We start from the raw sequence: 22,347 nt of genomic DNA on the forward strand, positions 1-22,347 counted from the left end.
GAAATTGTAAAAATTAAAAATAAAAAAGTGGCTTCAACTTTTATAAGTTTATTAAAGAATTCGAGTCCTTCGTAATGTTTAAAAGAATGTATGATGAATTAACAAAGTGAATTATAGTTACTCAATTCTGTTCGAAAGATAACCAGTTGGCTTATGATGGGAAGCTTGAAATTCTTAACCCAAGAATTATCCCAGGAGTAGTTTAAAAATTTAGCAAAAACGACATTCATATACATCTGTATTAAATTTGCTCCATTTAAAAAGTCTTTTTTTTTAATTAATAGAATATTAATTTATCGATATATTAATATCTCTTTAAATTAATAAAATTTTATGATTCCAAGATTATTAATTTATAAAGGTTTTACTGTATTTGTAATGGCCTACATCTAATATTCTTTGCCTTCAACTTTTTTTTCTCCTCCTTTTGTTCAAATCTAGAAAAAGAAATGCAAAAAAAAAAAAAAAGTGCTAAGACCCGTTTTAAAATTTTGAACATATATAATATTAAAATTTAAGGACATTTCGATATTATTAGAAATAAGTATCTTGTCATTAATGTGATTAAAATGAAAAAAGTTATTAAAGTTGTTTCGCCCTACCATATAGATGCATCGATCGGACGACATAGGTTCTTCGCATACATCTCGCGTGGAAAAAATTGCATGGACCCGGTACATAGAGCGAATTTCCATCGAGTTTATGCACGAAGAGTTTGTAAACCATCGTCTGCAGCCATCAACTTTTTCACCTTCTGTCTGGGCTCGTATAACCGATAGGATGAATTCGACATTCGACCCAAGCTATGTATTTAACCCGGAACAACTCAAGGGTAAGCTGAATAGGATGCATCGTGCATGGCGCCTATTAAATGACCTTGTTAAAAGGGGAACTGAGCGGAACACTGTTATAGATGAGTTTGAACGTTTGGAGGAGCTCTGTCGGGTATTAACCTTTTTGTCTTAAATTTACATATAATGCGGACTATACGGAACATCATGTTTTACCTTTGATGAAGAAACATTCCACGTTGCTCAAATAAAAATTGCCTAAAAACTGCCTATGCAGGAAAATTCGGAGTACAAAAAAATAGTTGAATATGGGATACCACACTTTGACCTGTGCACCCAAATGTTCGCAAGGAACATCGCAATGGGAGGCATTGCACGGTCCTTCGCACAACCCACTCAAGGAGCCCAAACTGTATCCATCGGTGATGATGAACATATGACGGTTGAGAATTCAGGCCGTCGCCGTCGCGTGAGGACTATGAGGATATAGCATTCTCCGAGTCACAATCAATGCCAACACCTGGCGGGTACTTACCTACTTCGGCGGCACAGAGTTTTACATCACCATCTAGTAGCAAATGCCCAATAAGGCGCGGGATGAGCGAATTGCAAAATAAGAAGTGAGAGATAATGGACAAGTTGCAAGAGTCACTACAGGGAAAGATTGACAGAACTGGCCATAAAGCTACGGAGTCTATCGAGCGTTGCGTAGATGAGTTGACAAAATTTAAGGATCTGCCTGACACAATCTTCACAACAGCGTCGGAGCATTTTCATAGTCATAGCACGCGAACGATCTTCCTCTGTTTAGATGATGACAACAAATTGCGTTGGTTGTTCTCATTGGGAAAGTAATTCATGCTTGTCATAGCGGATTGACTATGGGTTAAATAGTTATATGTGTTCTTGTTCTTCTAAATTAATTGGTGTGCTGTCGCAATCACCATGGGGCTGAACATCTGTACTTTCTTAGTTAAAAGTATTCGTCTATTTATTATGATTGCTGATGCTTATTGTCTCAACTCGAGATCCCATATTGTGTCTCTTTTTTTTACATTTACTCGTGCAGAACTATGGCGAGTGCGAGCGAGAGAGCTGTTGAGGACACAAATTCATCCAGTAACAACCCGGGGGCATTCGAGACTCCAGGCAGCAACGAATCTGCTATCCCTGAAGAGTTTTACGCTTTTAGAGATATGATCTGCCCGGAGCTGTTTAGAGAAAATGTGCCTCGTAATACTAGTGCGTTGCAAGGCGAAGGATGGGTAGCTTAGATAATGATAACTCCACACACGGGCAGATTTTATGACAATATTCGTATGACAAAACCATGCTTCTATGTTTTAGTTGATGCGCTAACTTCTAGGGGATTGTTGCCTCATGGTCAGACCTCAAGAGTTAGCTCCATTGAGGAGTTGCGCTCTTCATGCAGACGGTCAGCATGCATAAACGACAACGCGACAATATGGAGCGATTCAAACACTCACTTGAGACTATTCACCGTAGATTCCACCGAGTGCTTTCCGCATTGTGCGCTATGGCACCCAAACTAATCACTCGCCTCAATTTTATAGACACTCATCTGAGTGGGGCTACCAATTCAGATTTCTACCCTTACTTTAAGGTAAAAGTTGTATCATCATTGATCTACAACAGGCCGCCTTGCATTGTCAACTAATTACTTGGCAATTCATAGGCATATAACTATGATCCATTCATACTTCAACTTTTTTTCAACGGGACTTTGGTGTCTGCATGGGTCCCGTAGATAGATCAGAATCGATATTGATCTCGTAAAGGACAACTAGCATAGAACGTTTTGGCTATTTGTGACTTTGATATGAATTTTACATACGTGTATGCTGGGTAGGAAGGGATGCAGTTGACGCCCGTGTCTTAAACAATGTTATACCAAAGAATCCAAATTTCCCTTTTCCTCCAAGTGGTGAGAAAACTAGTTAACACAATTCCATTATACACCATTCAAGTGAAACTAGCAATCCTTATATTATCAATTTTGATAATAATTTATGAAGTACTGCAGGCAAATATTATCTAGTGGATGTTGGATTTACAAACTACCAATATTTTCTTGTGCCTTACCGAGGTACTCGATACCACCTAGCCGAGTATAGGGGCCATGGTTGTCGATACCGTATCCTACAGGACCTACTTAACCATGCCCATTCTCGATTGCGAAATGTACTTGAGCGTTGCTTTGGAGTACTGAAGAAGCAGTTTCCAATATTGCAATGGGGGATGCCAAGCTACCTTCTTCAGCACCAAGTGGATTTAGTTATCGCTTGTTGTACAGTTCATAACTTCATCCGTAGGTTCAGTCATGATGACATCATTTTCAACGAACCAGAAGATGAAATTCCTCCCGATATGGATGCATGTTACCATAGAGGACATCATATCGTGACTGAACTAGAAGCATAATGTATATTTCGCGACAAAATAGCAATGCAGATGTGGCATCTTATAATCCAACCTAGGCATTGGTAAACGTAAAGTAAACACATCCAGAAGCAATGCTAATGTGCAACTTGTGACTAGCGTGTAACAAGTACGAAATGAGGATTATGAGTCAAAATTGGTTAAGGTTGTTACATTCAACCCAGTATACTACCTTTAAATGTGTTCGACATATAATTTAGATGTTCGTAAGATTTTAATTATGATATCAGCTCGGTGTATACATGATTTATATTTTATACTTTTAGATTAGTTGTTGCAAACCTGAGCATAAACCAAACCAACAATGTTCCCTACATAATTATTCTTGTTAACATCTTTTACACAATGGTATGAGTATCTATTTTGCAGGAATGGCATATCGTAGATACTTGGAGCGGGTTAGCTTTCCATAGGAGGAACATTGGACATTGAACGTTGAGCAGCGCTTAATATGGATGATCGTTGATGACAATACCCAGGTCCCAATGAGAGATGATCAACGTGTAGAGGCACACATGTCTCAGTGGGTTTATGGATTACGACGGCATTTTGGGTATCATTACACACGAGATTAGATCCGTAAGAAATTTTATGAATTGAAAGAGCGATTTCATCAGTTCCACGAAATCACTCAGATACCAAGAATTTATTATGATGTTGAAATATTTTGTATGAATTTTCCTGATGAGCTACGACCACATACGAAACGGGTATGTCATGTTATCGCTTTAATTAAATCATTGTAACCTAACAACTGCCATTTCTGAATTAGTATTTATTTTTCAATGATTGATTGTCAATATGAACCTGTTGTAGATCTACCCGTTGGCTAGACGATACTACCAGTACCCAGAGCCTCATTACCCCAGCATGCTCGAGATATAGGGCCCAATTAGATTGTCGCTTGGTCCAGTTGAGATGCACAGTTACGGGGGGCATAGCCAGAGTAGTAACGCACTGCGTAGTTTTGTGAGAGGTGGCGAAGAAGCCCCCATTATCATATCGGGATCCACTGTACCAACGAACCAAATGCATACCCATATTGCCAGTTGGGATGTTGTGGAATTGGTAGCTCGTGGGGATGGTGGCCCACGATTGGCGCGCAATATTTCATTAGCGCCACGTCGAAGTCTGGACATGGGTTCGGGAGTTGACGGGTTTGGATCATGGACAGATTATATTTGTCACTTTAGCATGCAATCCGATCCATAGAGGCCATTCGCATAGTGAGGAAGACAATACAACACGCTTGCTGCGACCACAAGGAATTCCACCACGTCGACGTGATGGTCCTTAAGTATTCGTGGTGGTGTTGTAGAATATGTGAGTCAGTCGCTTGTTGTCATATGTTAATTACAAAGTTAACGGGAACATGATTTTGTGCGTCTTTTATCATTCAATGACTGATGTGTCCTCATTGTCGTAGTTTAATTGGACACTACACCATATTAATCCAAAATATATTTTTCGAACCATTGCAATCTGTAATTATAAATTATAATTAGTTAATACTGGATTATGTGGATCTTTAAAATTATAAAAAATTGAAGGATGCATTGGAGGGTTGATTTACATGTTAAATGTATAATATTTTCTCTGGTGAGGTTTGTATTTGATTTTTAAATACAAATACATTTCATTTTGACCACTTAATATTTTGTACGTAATATTTTCTACATCATTGGAATAATTAAAAATTTAAAAAATACAAAATAATATATCAATTCTAGGCGGTTAATTCATATATTACATTATTTGAATAATGTATTTAATTTATCACCTCGAATAGAACATCTAACAAAAAATATTGTTAATCCATTATTAGAGTGCATTTAATTATTTATAAAAGTGTATTTACATAAATTATTTTTTTCATTTCCGTCCATATATAATTAGAAAATAATATTTATTTTAATCCATTCACAACTAAATAAATTATATACATTTTCATACACATACATATATATAAATATATATATAATATCATACTTATTTTATATTATCCCAAAAATAAATCCAAACATACGCACTATCTCTAACTTATTTTTATTTATCTTTGTTTTTCTCTCTCTATTTCCACAAAACACCCCAAAACAAGTTAAAAACAAAATCAAATATTATGTTAGGCTCTCGAGCTCCATATAGGTAAGGTCCTTCCGTCGACCATCTCCCGGCCTTAGTCTAAGGCATGAAATTGGTGTCAGTTCCCATCCTGAACCAGACAACTATGTTGAATACTTGAAATGCGTTTACTCTATTGATCGACAAAGAAAACTATTTGTGACGTCCGTAGAATTTTTCACGTAATTGAAAAAGTAATTGGTAATTATTAAAAATTTAAATTTAATTAGTAAATAAATTATAGATTGAATTTGGGATATAATAAAACTTGCATGGGTTAAATTGGAGTTCATTATAATATTTGGAGCCAGATTATATTAATTAAAAAAATTAAAAAGAACGTGATTGATATTTTAAGAAAAAATTAATTAAATATATAAAATAATAATATTATATATATAAATAATATATTGTACAAATTGAGGGGAGAGAGAGTGTAGAATGAGGCGGTGGGGCCTCTCTTGTTCATATTAATAAGCACACATACAGTACACACATACACATAATACAAACTCACACACACACACCTTAAACACACACTGACGCACACACACATTGTCGAAGACAGAGGTACAGATTTTTATTATTTTAATTTATATTAATTTATATAAATATATTATTTAATTAGTTCTTTTATTAAATATAGTTTATATTGAGCAGTGAACTATTTAATCGGAGTATTTTATGATTTTGGCTATTTAAATTAGTGTCAAATTAAATATCACAATTGCTATAAAAATAATATAGTTGGGTTATTAAAATATTAAATTTGTTAGATTTAATTATTACTATAGCTAATCTACACAATTCCATCGAAATGATTAACCAAATATGTAATTCTATGTATTATTGCTTAATTAAATTTTATAGCAACGATAAATTAACAGAAAATTCATAGAAATATTTCGAAAAGTTATATTTAAAGAATATTATGTTATGAAAGAGAGGAAATGAGGTTTCAGTGGTAATGTAATTTACGAATGTTATTAAAAACGACAGTTATAAATATATATGGGGTTTGATTAAATGAATTCTTATGAATTAGTTGATAAATTAATTATATGATTGAGAAGCTTAGAAAGTATAGTTATCTAAAATAAAATGGAACAGGGGTTTGGGCTTTAATATAAGTGGAATACTAAAAGATTGGTAGAAAATGTACGAATGTTATATAATAGTTTATTTAGAGTTTATGATATTGTATATATATTGATTATACGTATAATATTTTATTATAGGACGTGACGACAAAGTAGAGGGTATAAGGTAAATATAGCTAATTGGATTTATATATATATATATGTGTGTAGTATTGTATATATTATATATATTGGTTTCTTGGATGCGAACGTGGACTTGGCTTTATATTATTATGCGTGGTTTTCGTATATTGATTGTTTATATAATTAGTTGTGGAGTATTTGTTAGATTATCATAATATTGGTGAAATTGTTATTATGTGATATGTGATGGTAATGTAGAGGTATGCGGGATATGATTATGTGATGATCATATAATTGATTGTTGATGAAATCAAATTGGGAGTTGTTATTGAGGAAGTGATTATTATAAATAATAGAATGACGATTGTGAGTTGAAATAAAAGATGATGCTTACCTAGTTGGTAACACAGTCAATGGTTTATGAAAATGTGATTGATGATGAGATATGAAAAATATATGATTTAAGCTAGGTACCATGGCGCGTAGGGTACCGGGGTATTCCGGGACAGTGGGGAATATCCTGTGCTGTTAGCTACACACTGTGGTGGTGTGGAGGTACCATATTTGTTGTGATGTCCTATGCTATATTGCTACACAACTGGAGTAAAAAAGTGTGAGGATATCACACAACGGGTATCCTATGTTGTATATGATATGATGATGGCCGGCGAAACCATTAATTGATGTACTCTAGCTAGAGTAAGTGGGGCCCTTAACTAATAAATGATAACGAATAAATATTATGTCGTGGATTGGTTTACAGTTGTGAGTATGTATTACTGCTTATATCTGATGTTGTTGTATGACGAATGACTGTTATCGGTGTGACTGCATGTACGTGAATCTTTGTCTGTATATATATATATATATATATATATATAGGTTGATCAGCTATACTTATTGAGTAGACAGTTCATTCCTTGCCACGTACTTTTCAGGAGATAGGTCACACTGATTAGCCACATTGGATTTTAAGCGGTGCCGTCGTCTTTATTAGGTGGGTCAGCCGTGACATCTGAAGCCAGAGTTTTTGATTGTTGGGTTGTTAAATATTCTGATCTTTTATTGGGATTTGTGCTTAAAGTTGTGGTATGATTTTCTTTGAGGTTATGTACATGAGGACATCTAGTGGGGGTAAATATAAACTTTTGGTAATATCTAATACCTTTTGTGATATATATATTATGTTAATAAATTAGAATTTATTTTATGGGTTGAAAGAGAATTACTTATAGAATGAGTTCTGATTAAAGAAAGGATGAAATAGTAATGATTAGATGTAGCGAGTAGGGGGTGCTACACTATTTCCTATTTGACCAATCGCTATGGTCATAGATTTAGAGAGTCTAAACATCTCAAAGTACATAGGAGATATATCCATCATATACTGGTAGGGGACGAATTCTCTCTTCAAATCCACTGTGCTCACTACATAATCTAACTACACTGGACAAGGCTTATAATGACCACATCGAAGACACAGTCATCTCTCGCCAGATCCAAGATGTAGCCATCATATGAATGCGTGTGCCATGATGCCTCAAGTCCAATGACTAATCATGTATTATCAGAGCCAAAAATTCAAGTCATAATGACCAAGCCTCCAAGACTTTTATATGACGATTCCCACAAGTCAGTTCATTCAGTTAACAACCTTGTCAACTAATCAACTAAAATTGCATAGACATCCCATTTCTATCGCCAATGAAACACAGTACTCATTCAATAAATGCAATATTTAGTGCAAGTCTCCATAGGACTCTCAATGCCCAATCTCGAGGTCTTCGACTTGGAACGTTTTAGACCAACTCTCAGAAGTTGATTTCATAGCTACCATCCAATGCGCATCACAACTACATCGGTTATCCAATTGGTTTGTAGGCATTTGTTGTGACGTTAAAGTACGATTGATTTAAATAATAAGCACAACAAATACATGGTGCCAAAGATAAATGCTTGCTACATTCATCAAGATAATATCACATTCATAAAGATTGTTAAATGGTTTCAAAAATTGTCTATACAATTGACTTTCTGGTCACCTATTCTGACAGAACCCACCGTCCAATGCAACAATACCAAATTAATTTAATATTTAAAATTATAATTATTTATTAAAAAATTTAATACTGATGGATTAGAAATAATTTGATACGGTTAATCAAATGGGCTGCGGATAAAACGAACTTATGTACTACCCAACTTCAAAGTCAATATGGGCCTAAACCCAATAGAAAAAGTGGATTGGGTTAGCCCGCCAGCTGACCCAACAACATACATATATATCAATCGCTGAGCTCAACAGGCCAGTCCTACTATAAAATTGAAATCAACACAACAAGTATTACTTCTTAAAGGGTCATTTTATATTATAATAATTAGTTATGAAGATATAATCGATAACACTTGGAGATACATCGCTTGTTGCTTCTCTTAGCGTTTGGTTGCCTTTGCGATTGAGCAGTTGAAAGAGTACGAGTGCAGATACAAGAAATCTCTTGTGTTGTTTGACACCTTTTCTAATAATCACTTTTTAGATTTGAGTTTCATTTGAATCACGTCTTGATAAAAGCTACTAACTAGTAGTCCTATTTGAAATTAACTTTTTACCTAATCCTATATTATGCCCATTTAAGGGTTTTTTTTTTTTTTTTTAAATTCCATCATTAATTCAAGAAGAAGAGTAGTTTTGGAGTTTAATTACAATTTGCAATTGTGTATTATGAAACTGTTAATTCAAACGTCAAAATCACTTTTTCTAAAATCATTCTTTCATATCTTATTATCATATAACCAATTATACAAATCTTGAGGCCAGACTCAACCTCAGTACTGTAAGGATTTCCTGAACTTCTCCTAATCTAATACTAAACCGTCCTCACTACTATCATCCACATTACCAAGTCATCAAAATGAGAATCATGAAAAGTTCTTAATGGAAAAGGAATAAATATTGGGAAATTTACACAAGATCCCATAATTATATACAAAGCGATGGATTGAATTAATTTGCAGCTATACAAGGGAAGATGAAGTGAAACTCTCGTTAAAGAGTATTCATCTTAAGTAACATCCCCATTACAATCTATATATATTTACACTTAGTTTCTTCCATCACATCTATATCTGCCATTCGCAACAAGATCAGGAAGCAGGCGAGTGAATTGCGGTATCAGGTAACATGGCTACAGTCACTATGAAGTATTCACACCCTACGTGAAGCCCATAAGGGTTTGATGTCGATCCTGATTTCGAGCCTAACCGGCTGGGTCCCATTTCGGAGGTCAGTATATCTACGCAATCTCTAGTACTCTCAGCTCGATCTGGTGATGTCGATGGTGGGGACTTCACTGTCTGTCTCTCAATGTGCACAACCTGCCCTACAATGTAGCTTGGACGGATTGGTAGATGGTCGGTAAATAAGGCCACGGATTCAGCAGAAAGGTAATAGTAAGGGCAGTTACGGTTGATGGCCTCATAATAACCTGCGGAGTTGAGGACGAATGCAGCGATTTCATGGACTTCTAACCGGCCAAAAGAGAGCTTCTCTTTGTTTGCCTGTGACGAAATGATTCATTCCTTCAACTATGGTTTCAGAACATGAGACCAAAAGAGATTTCGACTACATATGGTAAGATACTACCATGGTAGGTTTACCTGCTTTTCCAGCTGATGCTTCATGTAAAGTGTGTTGACCAGCTCTTTCTTCTCTGTTAATTCCTTGCTAAGCTGCTCGTTTGCAGCTTCAGCTTTTGAGTATCTATCGAGCAATTCCGCACGCTGTCTTGATAAAATGCTAACTTTATCTGCGAGTACTCGAACACATTCACGGAACTCAGCAGTACTATCATCCTCGTTCTCGTTGCAACTGGAAAATTTAAAAGCAATTCAATCAAACATTAAACTTTTATTTGCATTATCGAACAATTCCAACCATCCTCCAACCCCCAGAGAAGATGAAAGCAAAATGATGAGGAAGGCAAGAAAAGAAGATAAATTAGACACATTATTCGCAAAAGATTATTTTTCCAACAAAAAGTTCAAATAAAACGTTGATGCTTCTAAAATAGGATAGATTAACCCTAGAATTAATTGCATTTGTACAGAGATTTATCAGAAAGATTATCAACAATAATGACGAGAATAACAACCCTGTTTTGTATAAGCAAGGTGCACTAAAGTACAGAAGTCGTTTATCTAAAAAGGTTATTATTCTGTTCTTTCCCTAAAATAACCAAAAATGAAGAGGGACATAAAAGGTGAATATAGAAAGTGTTGGAAACTTGATAAAACTATCTTTTCCTTGACTTTTAAAATTTTCATTTCCATGTGCACAAAACCCAAAAATTCATTTGTCCATGAAATTAATCATGATCAGGTAGAAATTGGATCAAGTGTAAGATAAACATCCTATAACATCACTCACATCCACGAAAACTCAAACGTACATGTCAGTCAAGTATAAATATATCTCGAGCACATGCTAAAAGTAATCCATGAAAATATTGTCAGATGCTAAGGAGGAAAGCAGTAGCACTTACCTGCCTAAAGACTGAGCCAATGCACGCAAAGAGTCAGCAAAAGTTGCCACGCCAGCTGACAAAACACAGCTTCTAAGTCTTTCAAAAAGACCATGCATCTTGACAGCAGAAACACGTAATGTGCTATACTCTGAAGCTCGTCGATCAGCTGCACAAAGATGGGTTTGGGCTTCCTTTCTTGCCTCATGCAGACAATTCTCCAGATGAGCACAATTCAACTGCAATAACAATAAATAAACAGTTCCGAGTCATTGAGGCATTTTAAATACTTTATTCATAGAACAGAATAAACAATGTAAAATTTCAGTAGACACAGGGGACATGCTCTAGCAGCCAAGAATAAGAAAAAGCAGAGAAATAGGTGCATGCCCATCTTTTATTAAGCTTACACTTAGAACAAATTAGCAATTATGTTAAGAAGTTTGGAAATAAAAGGGAGGCATGCTGCATAATCATTGAAGCCCCCATCCTTTTCACCTGGCTCCCAAAAAAACAGGCAGATCAAAATCATTCCAGTTACTAATACCTGAGATTCATCAAGTAGCTTCTGATTGATCTCCAGCTCCATTCCAAGCTTGGACACCTTGTCCATTAATTCTTGGATCTTCGTTTCTGCATTGTCTAATTGACTTGATTTCTCTGCTAGGGCATTTTTCAATTCCATTACAAGACCGTCACTCACTTTAGCATCCCCACTTGGTTCAACAGCTGTTTCATATGATAGAACATCTGCTGGTTGTGACATGCTAACAGCCATATTACTTGCAGTGAGTGCCATGCCTTCATCAGTAAAGGGTGTTTGCTTCTTATCCTTGTCAGAAAGATGTGCTTTGTCACGGTGTAGATCTCGCATTGATGAATCCAAGTGAGGATTTAGCATAGTAGAGGAATCTGTCATATTATCATCCAAGCCTTCTTGTGCTTTATCATGATCCGGAAGGCCAGATTTAATTGAGCTAGATGCACAAGAGACCTCTTCCATTGCATGGGGCATGTGCATTTCTCCAACCGCTGATACTTCTGATTTGTTCTCATCATCAGTCTTTGCAATTGAAACCGCAGAACCAGCCCTATCATCATCAGGTGAATGCTTATGTCCTCTCAGATATTGATCAGACAACCTTTGTTCTAATTCCTGAATCCTTTTCTCGTAAGACTCACATTGCATCTGCTTCACCTTTATAATCGATTGGAGATGTTTTTCATACTCATCTTTAAGATGCAAAGCTTCAGAAGTCTTCTCTGCAGCAGTTTTCAATATATTCTCCAATTTACTGTCATCAAGGGATTCATAATCGAGCTCCGTACTTATAGAACATAACAAGGCAATTTTAGAAGCAAGTTCAGCTTTCAGTTTCGCATTCTCAACTTCTATCTTGCTAGTTCCCGCAATCTCCACCAACTCTGATCCCTCAAGTCTGTCTTGGAAATCATACCTCTCATGCATGTCCACCACACTTCCTTCAACTTCAGTAGACTGAGAACCATCATTAGATGTCGACAATGAAGTCCTCGAAGCCCCATGCTTTTCACTCTTTGGGGAGGGTCCGAACAGTGACTCTGGAGCATAACGGTCTAAGTCGGAAAGATCTATATCAAGTAAATTAGTGTCAAAAGGGGTTACATTGACATCACATGGGTTAGGGGAGTCATACAATCCCATAGACGCTAAAATGTCCCTAGGAATATAAGCATTGTGCACTTTGAGAAATTCCTCACGTCTCCTAACTTCAGCATTCCTCTCTGTTGCAAGTTTTTCAGCCAATTGTCCAGCCTTGCCCATGTAGATTTTCATTGATGCTTTCCTTCTCACTACTTCAGCAAGGCATGCCCTATATGCAGGACCAATCCCACGCACCACTTTTAAGTGCTCAAATTGATCATTCTGACGCTTCAAAGCCTCCTGGAACACAGAGAACTTATAGCGCACGTCTTTAATGGTGTATTGAATGTATGCAATCTTTTGCATATAATTATGCACAAAGATATTCATCTCATTCTTTTTGTCCCTGCAGAAATCAAGCAAACTGGAAATTGCACGGTCACATGCCTGCATCTTTGGAAGGTAACTTTTCTCATGGCTATCATACATAGGACCCAATGCTGAAACAGCATCATGAGGACGAAGTGAAGATGACAACTCGCTGGAAAGACAGTCATCAACAAGCTTCTTTACAGTATTTACATCTTTACTGCACCAAATACCATAAACTTTTCCTCAATAATCACTAAGAAAGCAAATTGTAGAAGAAAGGGAATGGTAAAGATGTACATTAGACAACATAAAAAGAGCAAACTGAATAAAGAGCAATCTAAACTAAGACCAATCTGAGAGTGGAATCAATGCCTTAGCAGTTTTCAGAAATGAATTTTTTTTTTTTTTTAATATTCTGGGTCGACATGTCCATAACTTTCAATTCCAATAGCCAGCAACATGAAGAATCGGGCCTCATTCTACAAGAATCTAAAACATCTCTGCCATGTATCTGAAACCTATTCTGACTTCTTATATCTATAATAGAGTTTCTTCGCCGAAACACACATATACAAATTATCAATCTTAACAATAGAACAATAACATTGTCATGATATCTTTATGTATTATCTTCATTTTGTCTTTACTATTATTACCAAAAGATTGTTACACTGATTATTATCCTTCTTTCCTTCTTAATACAAGAATGAGAAGTCAACTCCCCGTTCCTCTAATATGTTGGAGTATGTTAATTTATTTAAGTTTCAGCTTGGATCCACAAGAGGATTTCCCATGCATGCTTTTAATACACATATGCCGCCCAACGCTTTTCCTATATTGACATGTTCAGGTAAGTTTTGTGTTTTTCTCAGGTTATAGATCAATACCAAATCAAAACACCAAAAACAGCTACATATACCAGAAAACATGAAGGATTACCCAGAAACAGTTTGTGTTTTATTGTTCCCAAAACCAGAAGAAACTGTGATCTAAAGCCAGAAACCCCAATATTACCAATTCCAATCCTTTCAAAAGCGGTTGAACTCAAATACAGTGATGAAAATCAGAACCACTGTCTTCAACAGAACTTAGGAGAGCTAGAGAAAGAACCGCACCCAACCTCTCAACACCAAATTCATAACCACAACACTACAATAACGAAAAGTCTTTCCCTTCATCTCTAAGATGTAACATCAAAATTTCAAGTTACACTGTTAGTCAGGATGTTCTGTGTCACAACATAACATAGGAATGCTCATTTGTAGTTCTATTCAACTCCTACAAAATGTTATACAGTTTGATATAAAAGAATACTTTGACAGATGCCACTCCCATGTCCCTTCTTTGGCATCTCTGATTTTATTTATTGCCAAACACAAACTTCCTAACCTTAAATACCAACAGTTTTTTCTGTATTATCTCTCTCGTGTTCTTTCCCTCTATAGGTGGATATAATAATTAACACAAGACCATCAATGTGCCATTCCAGTCAACCTGAAAATGCTCTACTCCACGTCTATATGAAGTTTCCATGACAGTAGAAAGCAAAAAGGTTGAACTAGACTGAATAACGCTTGTATACAAGGTCATTCCACAGGGGCGGCGCCGCCTTCTACTTTTTCTTGCCTTTTAAGTGCATAAGACAAAAGGAAAATAATTATAGCAATAATTACCTCATATACAAATACAAATGAGGATAGTTCGGAAAAATCCAAAAACACAAGATTGTAGGATTGTCTAAGTGCAAATGAATGGGAAGAATGGGACATCTTATACGTCAGAAGTCATCTTCCGATCAATGCTGTCATATAACCAATCAAAACACTCATTCCTAACACCACAAAAGGTCAAGGAATGTCTTTCCTAGAAGTAGGTTACAACAAATAAACAGAAAGCATAAAGCAAGTGAACTGTTTCGGTAATTATTGGTAAGCAGACATGTTAGTGACGGCACCAGAGTGATGCTTTAGTGACGGCACACAAGAAAAAGTTCATTACACAGGAACTGGAATAACCAGATTGCTGTCATATACCTTGCATGAGATTACATTACACTGCTATTACGTGAAGCTTGCCATACCAACCACACAGGCAGCAGAAAAATTGGAATATAAAATGCATTGAATATATGTATGTGTCCGTGTATGTGAGTGTGTGCGCGTGTGCGCGTGTATGCGTGTGTGTGTGTGTGTGTGAAAGAGAGAGAGAGAGAGAGAGAGAGAGAGAGAGAGAGACCTTAAAGCTTGCATTATGCTCTTTTGCTCATTGATAAACCGCTGGTGGTCTTTGATAGCCAAATCCAAGTCTTTCACAAGAAATGAAGCTTTGCCAGAATACAAAGTTTCTGTATTCCGCTTTAGATCTCCAAACTCCTGTTTAAATTCTGAAACTTTGTTCTCAAATTGCCTGTGAGAAATGCTACAATCCTCCACTGTCTTCCATAAGTTTTCTTCTTTCACAAAATCTAGTAAGCATTTCCGGTTAGCAGTTTGCAAGGGTGGAAGAAGCCTTACAGATCTCAATTTTTCCATATCCCTCCCGAAGTTCACCAGAAGGTTGGTATGAGTACGGTGCTGCTGTGAGTAACATTTCATAAAATCTGTGTAGTTTTGCAGTACAATCTTATAGAAGTGATCTAAATTACCCCTTGCAATTTCCAAAGCCCTTTCTTGCACCTTCTGCTCTTGCAAAAGTCTCTCACATGTCTCAATTTTTGCTAATGTACGACTGTAAATAGCATGTCCACACTGAAAGTGATATCTAAATTGTCTCTCATAAGAAGGCAAGGCCTTTAATGCCGGGTCTGAAACATCATCTAGAGGATGAGGGTTGTGAGATGAGGAGGGCAATGGAGGATCAGAGATATCAATTATCTCAACTTGCTCTGGCGCAGGCAGTGGTGAATTACTCCGCATTCTCGCTTTATTGAACAAAAATACATCCTGGTCATCAGATGGAAGTTTGTACGTTGAGAGGGGCCGCTGAGATTCCAATTTCATGTCCAAGCACAAAAGAAGCTGATCATTAAATGGTATCCCAGAAACCGATTCAAGGAACCTCTGCACGGCCTCAACAAGAGTATATTCATCACATTCAAGCTCATATGAATGCCCATTCTCAGCAATATGAACCACAAGTTTTCCCATTTGAATTACACCTACTGAAGCATTAGAACTCATTTTCTTGAACCCCCCAAGAATAAATAGCTCTCCACCACAATAACCTAAGTATCAAACTTTTCTGCAGGTACCAGGAGAAGCAAAACTCACACTCCACTCCAGAAATGCTTGACACAAAGACTAACCAATATGATGGTCAATCCCACCACAGTAGATCGCACAAACTGCAGAACCCACCAAGATTCTATCCAAAAAATCCCAGAACCACGAACAAAACTTGCAAAAGAACCCCAATTGCCTTCAACCCACCACTGATTTTCACCAATTAAACTCTAATTTCACCACCGATTCCTTCACATAAGCCCCAGAAATTCCAAATCCACCTCAGAGATCTGTCAAATTAACCCGATTTTTGGCGTACCCAGATGAAATATTTAACCAAGGAAAATTCCAATTGCCACCGACTAACCGCAGAATCCTTCTCAAAAGAAAAGAAAAAAAAAAGGCACAATATTCAGAACACCCACGAATACAATACCAACAAAAACCCCAACTTTATTCACAATTGTAATGCATCCCCAGCAATCAAGTAACGGAAACCACACCGAAGGTAGAAAAAAGACAATAACAAAGGGCCTCAGCAAAATCCACTCACCTACCTAATAAACAAAACTCAATAACTAAAAGACAGAAAGCAATGGATAGAGATGTAGAGAAGAGAATTCCAACCCACAGCTACAAGAAAACAAATCCTACACGAAACCCATGTGGTTTTACGTTTCCTTAAGTCTGCGCTGATATATGCATTTTACCTTGGTGTATGTATAGCTGTTTCCTCCTAACAATGGCGTGGAGTGTCGTCGGACGATGAATGATTGATTATAATATTATTGCCGAAACTCTTTTCTTTTCTTTCTCCTACACTCCAAATAGAGTATTTTTATATAGTATTTGAAAGAGAACCTTCTGACGGAAGCAACCAACACAACAGCAGCAGCAGCTCAAGCGGCAGACGATTTTCTTCTTCAGTGCGTGTGGTTTTTCATGATCTTGCTGCACAAACAAGGAAGACTCTTTGGGGAAGAACTGGGAAATTACAGTACATGTCTCTGTCTTCATTCATTTATATAAACCTCTTCATTTTTATTTATTTATTTATTTATTTCCTTTTAAATTCTCTCTCTCTCTCTCTCATTTTTTATTTTCATAATATATAATACTTTGACAATTATTGTAGATGAAATAATACCAAAATGTAGGCGTCTACCATATATGTATGTATGTAGACGTGTATGTGACTTCTTTGTATGTACATAGGCACGTACATACCATGTATGACTGATTCTCATATGACTTTATTTTTTTATTTTTTTAGTATGAGATTCATTACAATATTTAATTTCAAACAAAAATTCAGTACATCAATGATTAAGTATGTTCTTTCTTGGGACATGTTTTGGTAAAATGGTTGTGGGTTTTGCACAGTAATAATCCTACTTATTGCCTTTTTAAGAAAAAATCTTGTATAAATTTGAGTTATTTGAAATCGAATTAATCATATGGTAAAAATAATTATATTTATTTTGTCATTAACTATTGAATAAAAATATAATAAGTTGTGTAAATTAATTATCTTACATATATATTCTTTTTTAATTTAACCAAAATTAACCCATACGAGAATTTTTGTTTGTTTTCGAGGTTTAAATTTATTTCTTTTGAGCATTTTTAGAAATGATTAATCCAATTTAATTTAGGACGAAGGTTGCATAATTCATTACTAAGTAATTAATCGTGAAAGAATTTATTATAATTGTAGGGGGTAAGAGTTAGATTGGAGCTTTTCTCCACATTTGGTTTTAATTTAAATATAATTATTAGAAAAAAAAAATACAAACAACTCCTTTGATATCGTAAATGAGCAAACTACCTTCTTATGAAACAACAAATAGCGATCTACCTCCCAATATTATTTAAAATACAATAATTTACCTCTCTATGTCTTTTAAAATGAAGCAATTTACCTCCCTGTATAAGGAGGTAAATACTTTATTTTAAAAAGTATAGGGGGATGAATTGCTATATTTTTTTCATAGGGGGATAATGTGCTCATTTTCAATATTACAAGAGGATAAATTGCTAATCAACGAAAAAAATTTATCTGTGCGCTCAAAATACAAGTTCGGATGTTCAATTACAAGTCCAGAAGCGAGTCTTGGTTTAGGGATTAGGATTATTCCAAGAAGTACGTATAATATATTAATCGGATCCAACTGTCAAATTCAGTATAAAAAAAATTGTGTTTTGTATTTTTATTTTGTGTCTGAATTTTAATTATAATAAAGAAAACATTTTTGATTTTAGGTTTTTTAATATTATTTCTTGTTTACATTTGATGTAGTGTAGACCCAAGAATTTGTGATGAAGTAAAATTGGACTATATATGGACGGACATTCTTTTCTTTGGACTATAGACATTATTTACATTTAATTTTGTCAAGATTGTCGGAAGGTAAGATTAATTTTCTATTTTTTTTACTTTCATATTTTGGTGGATGAATGCGACTGTAAATATATTTTTAAAGACGTAATATGTATTTAATCTTAATTTTTATGATTCAGTTTGAGTAATACGAAACTTGTTCTATCTATTTTAGATTGTAGATGTAATTTTTTATTCAGATAAGTGGAATATCTATTGAATTTTTAATTTAATTTAGGTCCTAATAATATGAATTGAACTTGAGTTATATTCAAATAAAAGATCAATATACTCAGACCATACATAATAATAAAAAAAACATTATCATTAGAGATGGAATTATCAAATTAGAGACAATTGGTAAAAATGGGCATGTAGTGGCATACTATGTACATATGTCATGAGCTACTAGCGGTACACAGCATAATCGATATGTGTATAAAAATATTTAAAAATTATAAATAATTAATATTCTTATTAATAAATTAGTTATCAATAATAGAATATTGGTCTTAAAAAACATAAAAGTGTCAAAAATTGAGAAAGTTTGAGGGGTATTTTAGCAAAAAGATATTAAAATTAGTATTATGATCAAATATTATTGAAGAAAAAAAATGAATTAAAGGATAAATTTGAATATTCAAAAATTGGTACGAGAACATAGTTCGATTATAGATAATTTTTTTCCTGGAGGGTGGGGGTGGGAAGAGGGTTAGGTGAATTATTTGTTAAAGAATTAAATATGACGAAACTATTGATTTTTCTTAATAATATACTATATGTTTCATTGTGTGAAGCAATCAAACCAAAAATAAAAATATTTTTGCAAGAAATGATGGGGAGTCATTCAATCTAAACCTGCAGGATGAAAATTATTTAAAATAAAATAAATTTAAAAAAAATGTGAGTACAACGAATGAGCAGAAAAATGTAGATGATGAATGAGGTTATGGAATTGGCATAGCCCACGTAGTTGTTGCAACGTATATTCTCATCCAGATATTGAAATCGTCATTAATTAAGTGCTAATTAATTATCCCCTAATTAACCACCCTAAACTCATAATTAATATTATAATAGTCGCCGTCATTCATCATTAATTTATATAATCCCTTTTTATTTAAGCATTTATTCACCATGGGTTAGATAGGCATGTAATATATTTATTATCCAAATAGCATAAAATAAAGAGAATTTTGTTGCTTGAAAGGGATATGGCTAAAGAGTTCTAGGAGGATTTTGTCTTATATATATACTAATTAAAAATAAGGGTTTTATATATATATATAACATTTTTATGTGAATATTAACAGCCACTATAAAAAATTAGATTATTTTTAGAATATAAATTAATTTAAAAATGATGGTAAATTAATATTATTTATCCCGAATAAAAAAATTAATGTGAAAACTCAAGTTTTAATCGCGTTTAATTATTTTTTGTCTTATTTTAATTATGATCAAAATATTTATTATGGTTTTAAGTTATGACTAATGTTATTATCTCACGGGCAGAAATAACGATTGATAACTATTGGCCAACTATGGTTATTTATTATGTGTCCGATTTTTTATTTTTGCTATATTAATTAACCATGACAAAAAGTAATATTTTTTCTTGCGAGGGTAAAAATTCTCTAAGAAAATAAAAGGAGAACATGTTGAGATTGCGCACATCTCCAAAGAAACAACAACCTTGCACTGAAGAAGTGATAATTCATGTGCTGATTTTCTTCGGTAAAAATCGCATTTTAACTCTTGGTTTTCTATTAGTTGTATAGTACATTTTTTCCCCTTTCCTCATTCCCTTTAACTTGGTGTCCAGCTGGCCACTGATGTGGCGGAGTTAGTTAGGCAGTTGGGATATTTCTGACACCTTTGCAGCTATTTAAATTACTTCTTCAGTACATTCGTCATAACAGAGAATACAACTTCATTTTATAGAAACTATCTACCATGGCAATGCTTGTTGTTTCCTGTGTGAACCTTGACATGGTATCAGAGTCATTATTTTAATGGTTTCTGCATAGTGCGAAGTTTTGGAGGTTTGATGGCAGAACCTTCAACGAAAGCTACTAAAGCATCGGCTACAAACCTTGAATCTAGAGGAGAGAGAGCCATTGTAAAGGTACATCACTTGGAATATCCTCCTCACCTATCATTACTGTGCCATTGAATTGAAATAATTGGTTGGCGTAGAGTAGAGCAGTGTGAATCACACTAGGAGAGAGATAAATTAGGTTTTATAGATGGAACATGACACAACCACGAGAAGGAGCTGAGGCGATTAGGCAATGGAAAATATTTTATGGTATGGTGTTAACTTGGATATTGAACAGTATATCTAAAGATATAGTGAGTGCATATCTATATACAACCTTCGTGCAAACTTTTGTAGTTGGAGCTTGACGCATGATATGGCAGATCTAAAGGACCATTTTTGTATCAAATACAGAGAGAAATCAATTCTATGGTCACATACTACACTAATCTCAAACAACTCTTGGATGAGCTATGTTGTTTGATGCCCCCAGCCTTGTGTACATGTGTCTGTGTGAGTGTGGCTGCAACAAGATGAGTACTACATAAATTGAAGCAAGTCAACTAATCCAGTTTCATGGGATTAAATGACTCATTTGATGGTGTGAGAAGTCAAATATTAGTTATGGAGCCTCTTCAACATGATGATAAGGAGCACTCTATAGTTATGACAGTAGAAAGATAAAGGATGGTGCATTTAGAGAATGCACAGTTTGAAGAAAATACTGCTATATATGCTAAGAATGAAGATCAGAATTGCAACACAGGATACAAGAATTTTGTGAAGAAAAGAACTAGTGCTAAGAAACAGTTATTTTGTGTGAATACTTGCTTCAAGATCCACAGGGTTCCGAATCGGTATAATGATCTGGTTAAGATGTTGAAGGAAGAGCTTATATTGCTGCAGAGGTTGATAAGGCTCCTGAAGCAACTACTGCTTCACTTATCTCAGATCTGATGGAAGCTTCGAAACTGATTCAGAAATAAGGAGTGACTGATCCTATTAAGGTGCACTTGCACAACTTGATGAGATCGCAGATATGGCTTTTAATAATGATGTTAGTTAGAGTATTTTGGATTCATGGATTGTGGACACTAGAGCTTCGAGACACATGTGTGCTGATGCGAAATTACTTTATTATTTAGCTTCTGTTGAACCTATCACCATTATTCACTTACCTGACAGAAGCACAACAAAAGCGACATGGACAGGAATTGTTAAACTTTCTACAAATATCACTCTTAAACTTTACAAATATCAAATTGCCAACTGCATTTCGAAGTGGAAGTCCAAAACTTTATCTTATGCAGGCCGACTGGAACTTATCCGTTCGGTTATTCAGGGCGTTGAGTGATTTTGGCTCCAAGTTTTTCTTCTTTCAGCGGCGGTCATCGAGAAAATTTACCGACTTTGTAGGAATTTTCTATGGAACTCTAGGAGGGCACCAGTCGCTTGGGAGGAAATTTGCCATCCCAAGGAAGAAGGCGGTCTCGGTATTAGGCACATTCAATCTTGGAATGTTGCGCTCCTTGCACACATCCTATGGAACATCCACCGCAAGGCAGACACGTTGTGGGTGCAGTGGGTCAATAGT

The 22,347-nt window shown here is 35.2% G+C and overlaps 1 protein-coding gene across 1 annotated transcript; it reads right to left on the reverse strand.

The window, feature by feature from the left end:
• Positions 1-9,508: 9,508 nt before the first annotated feature.
• On the reverse strand, positions 9,509-17,396 carry LOC105155405 (autophagy-like protein). Its single transcript, XM_011071279.3, has 6 exons — positions 17,043-17,396; positions 15,347-16,708; positions 11,663-13,328; positions 11,137-11,354; positions 10,253-10,463; positions 9,509-10,153 (listed from the first exon to the last, which is right to left on the reverse strand). The coding sequence occupies exons 2-6, from the start codon at positions 16,288-16,290 to the stop codon at positions 9,740-9,742; spliced, it is 3,453 nt and encodes a 1,150-aa protein (XP_011069581.1). The 5' UTR covers positions 16,291-16,708; positions 17,043-17,396; the 3' UTR covers positions 9,509-9,739.
• Between the last annotated feature and the right edge of the window lie 4,951 nt (positions 17,397-22,347).

Source organism: Sesamum indicum, linkage group LG2 (genome assembly GCF_026168435.1).
Source record: "Sesamum indicum cultivar Baizhima isolate 11 linkage group LG2, ASM2616843v1, whole genome shotgun sequence".
In the NCBI taxonomy this organism is placed as follows: domain Eukaryota; kingdom Viridiplantae; phylum Streptophyta; class Magnoliopsida; order Lamiales; family Pedaliaceae; genus Sesamum; species Sesamum indicum.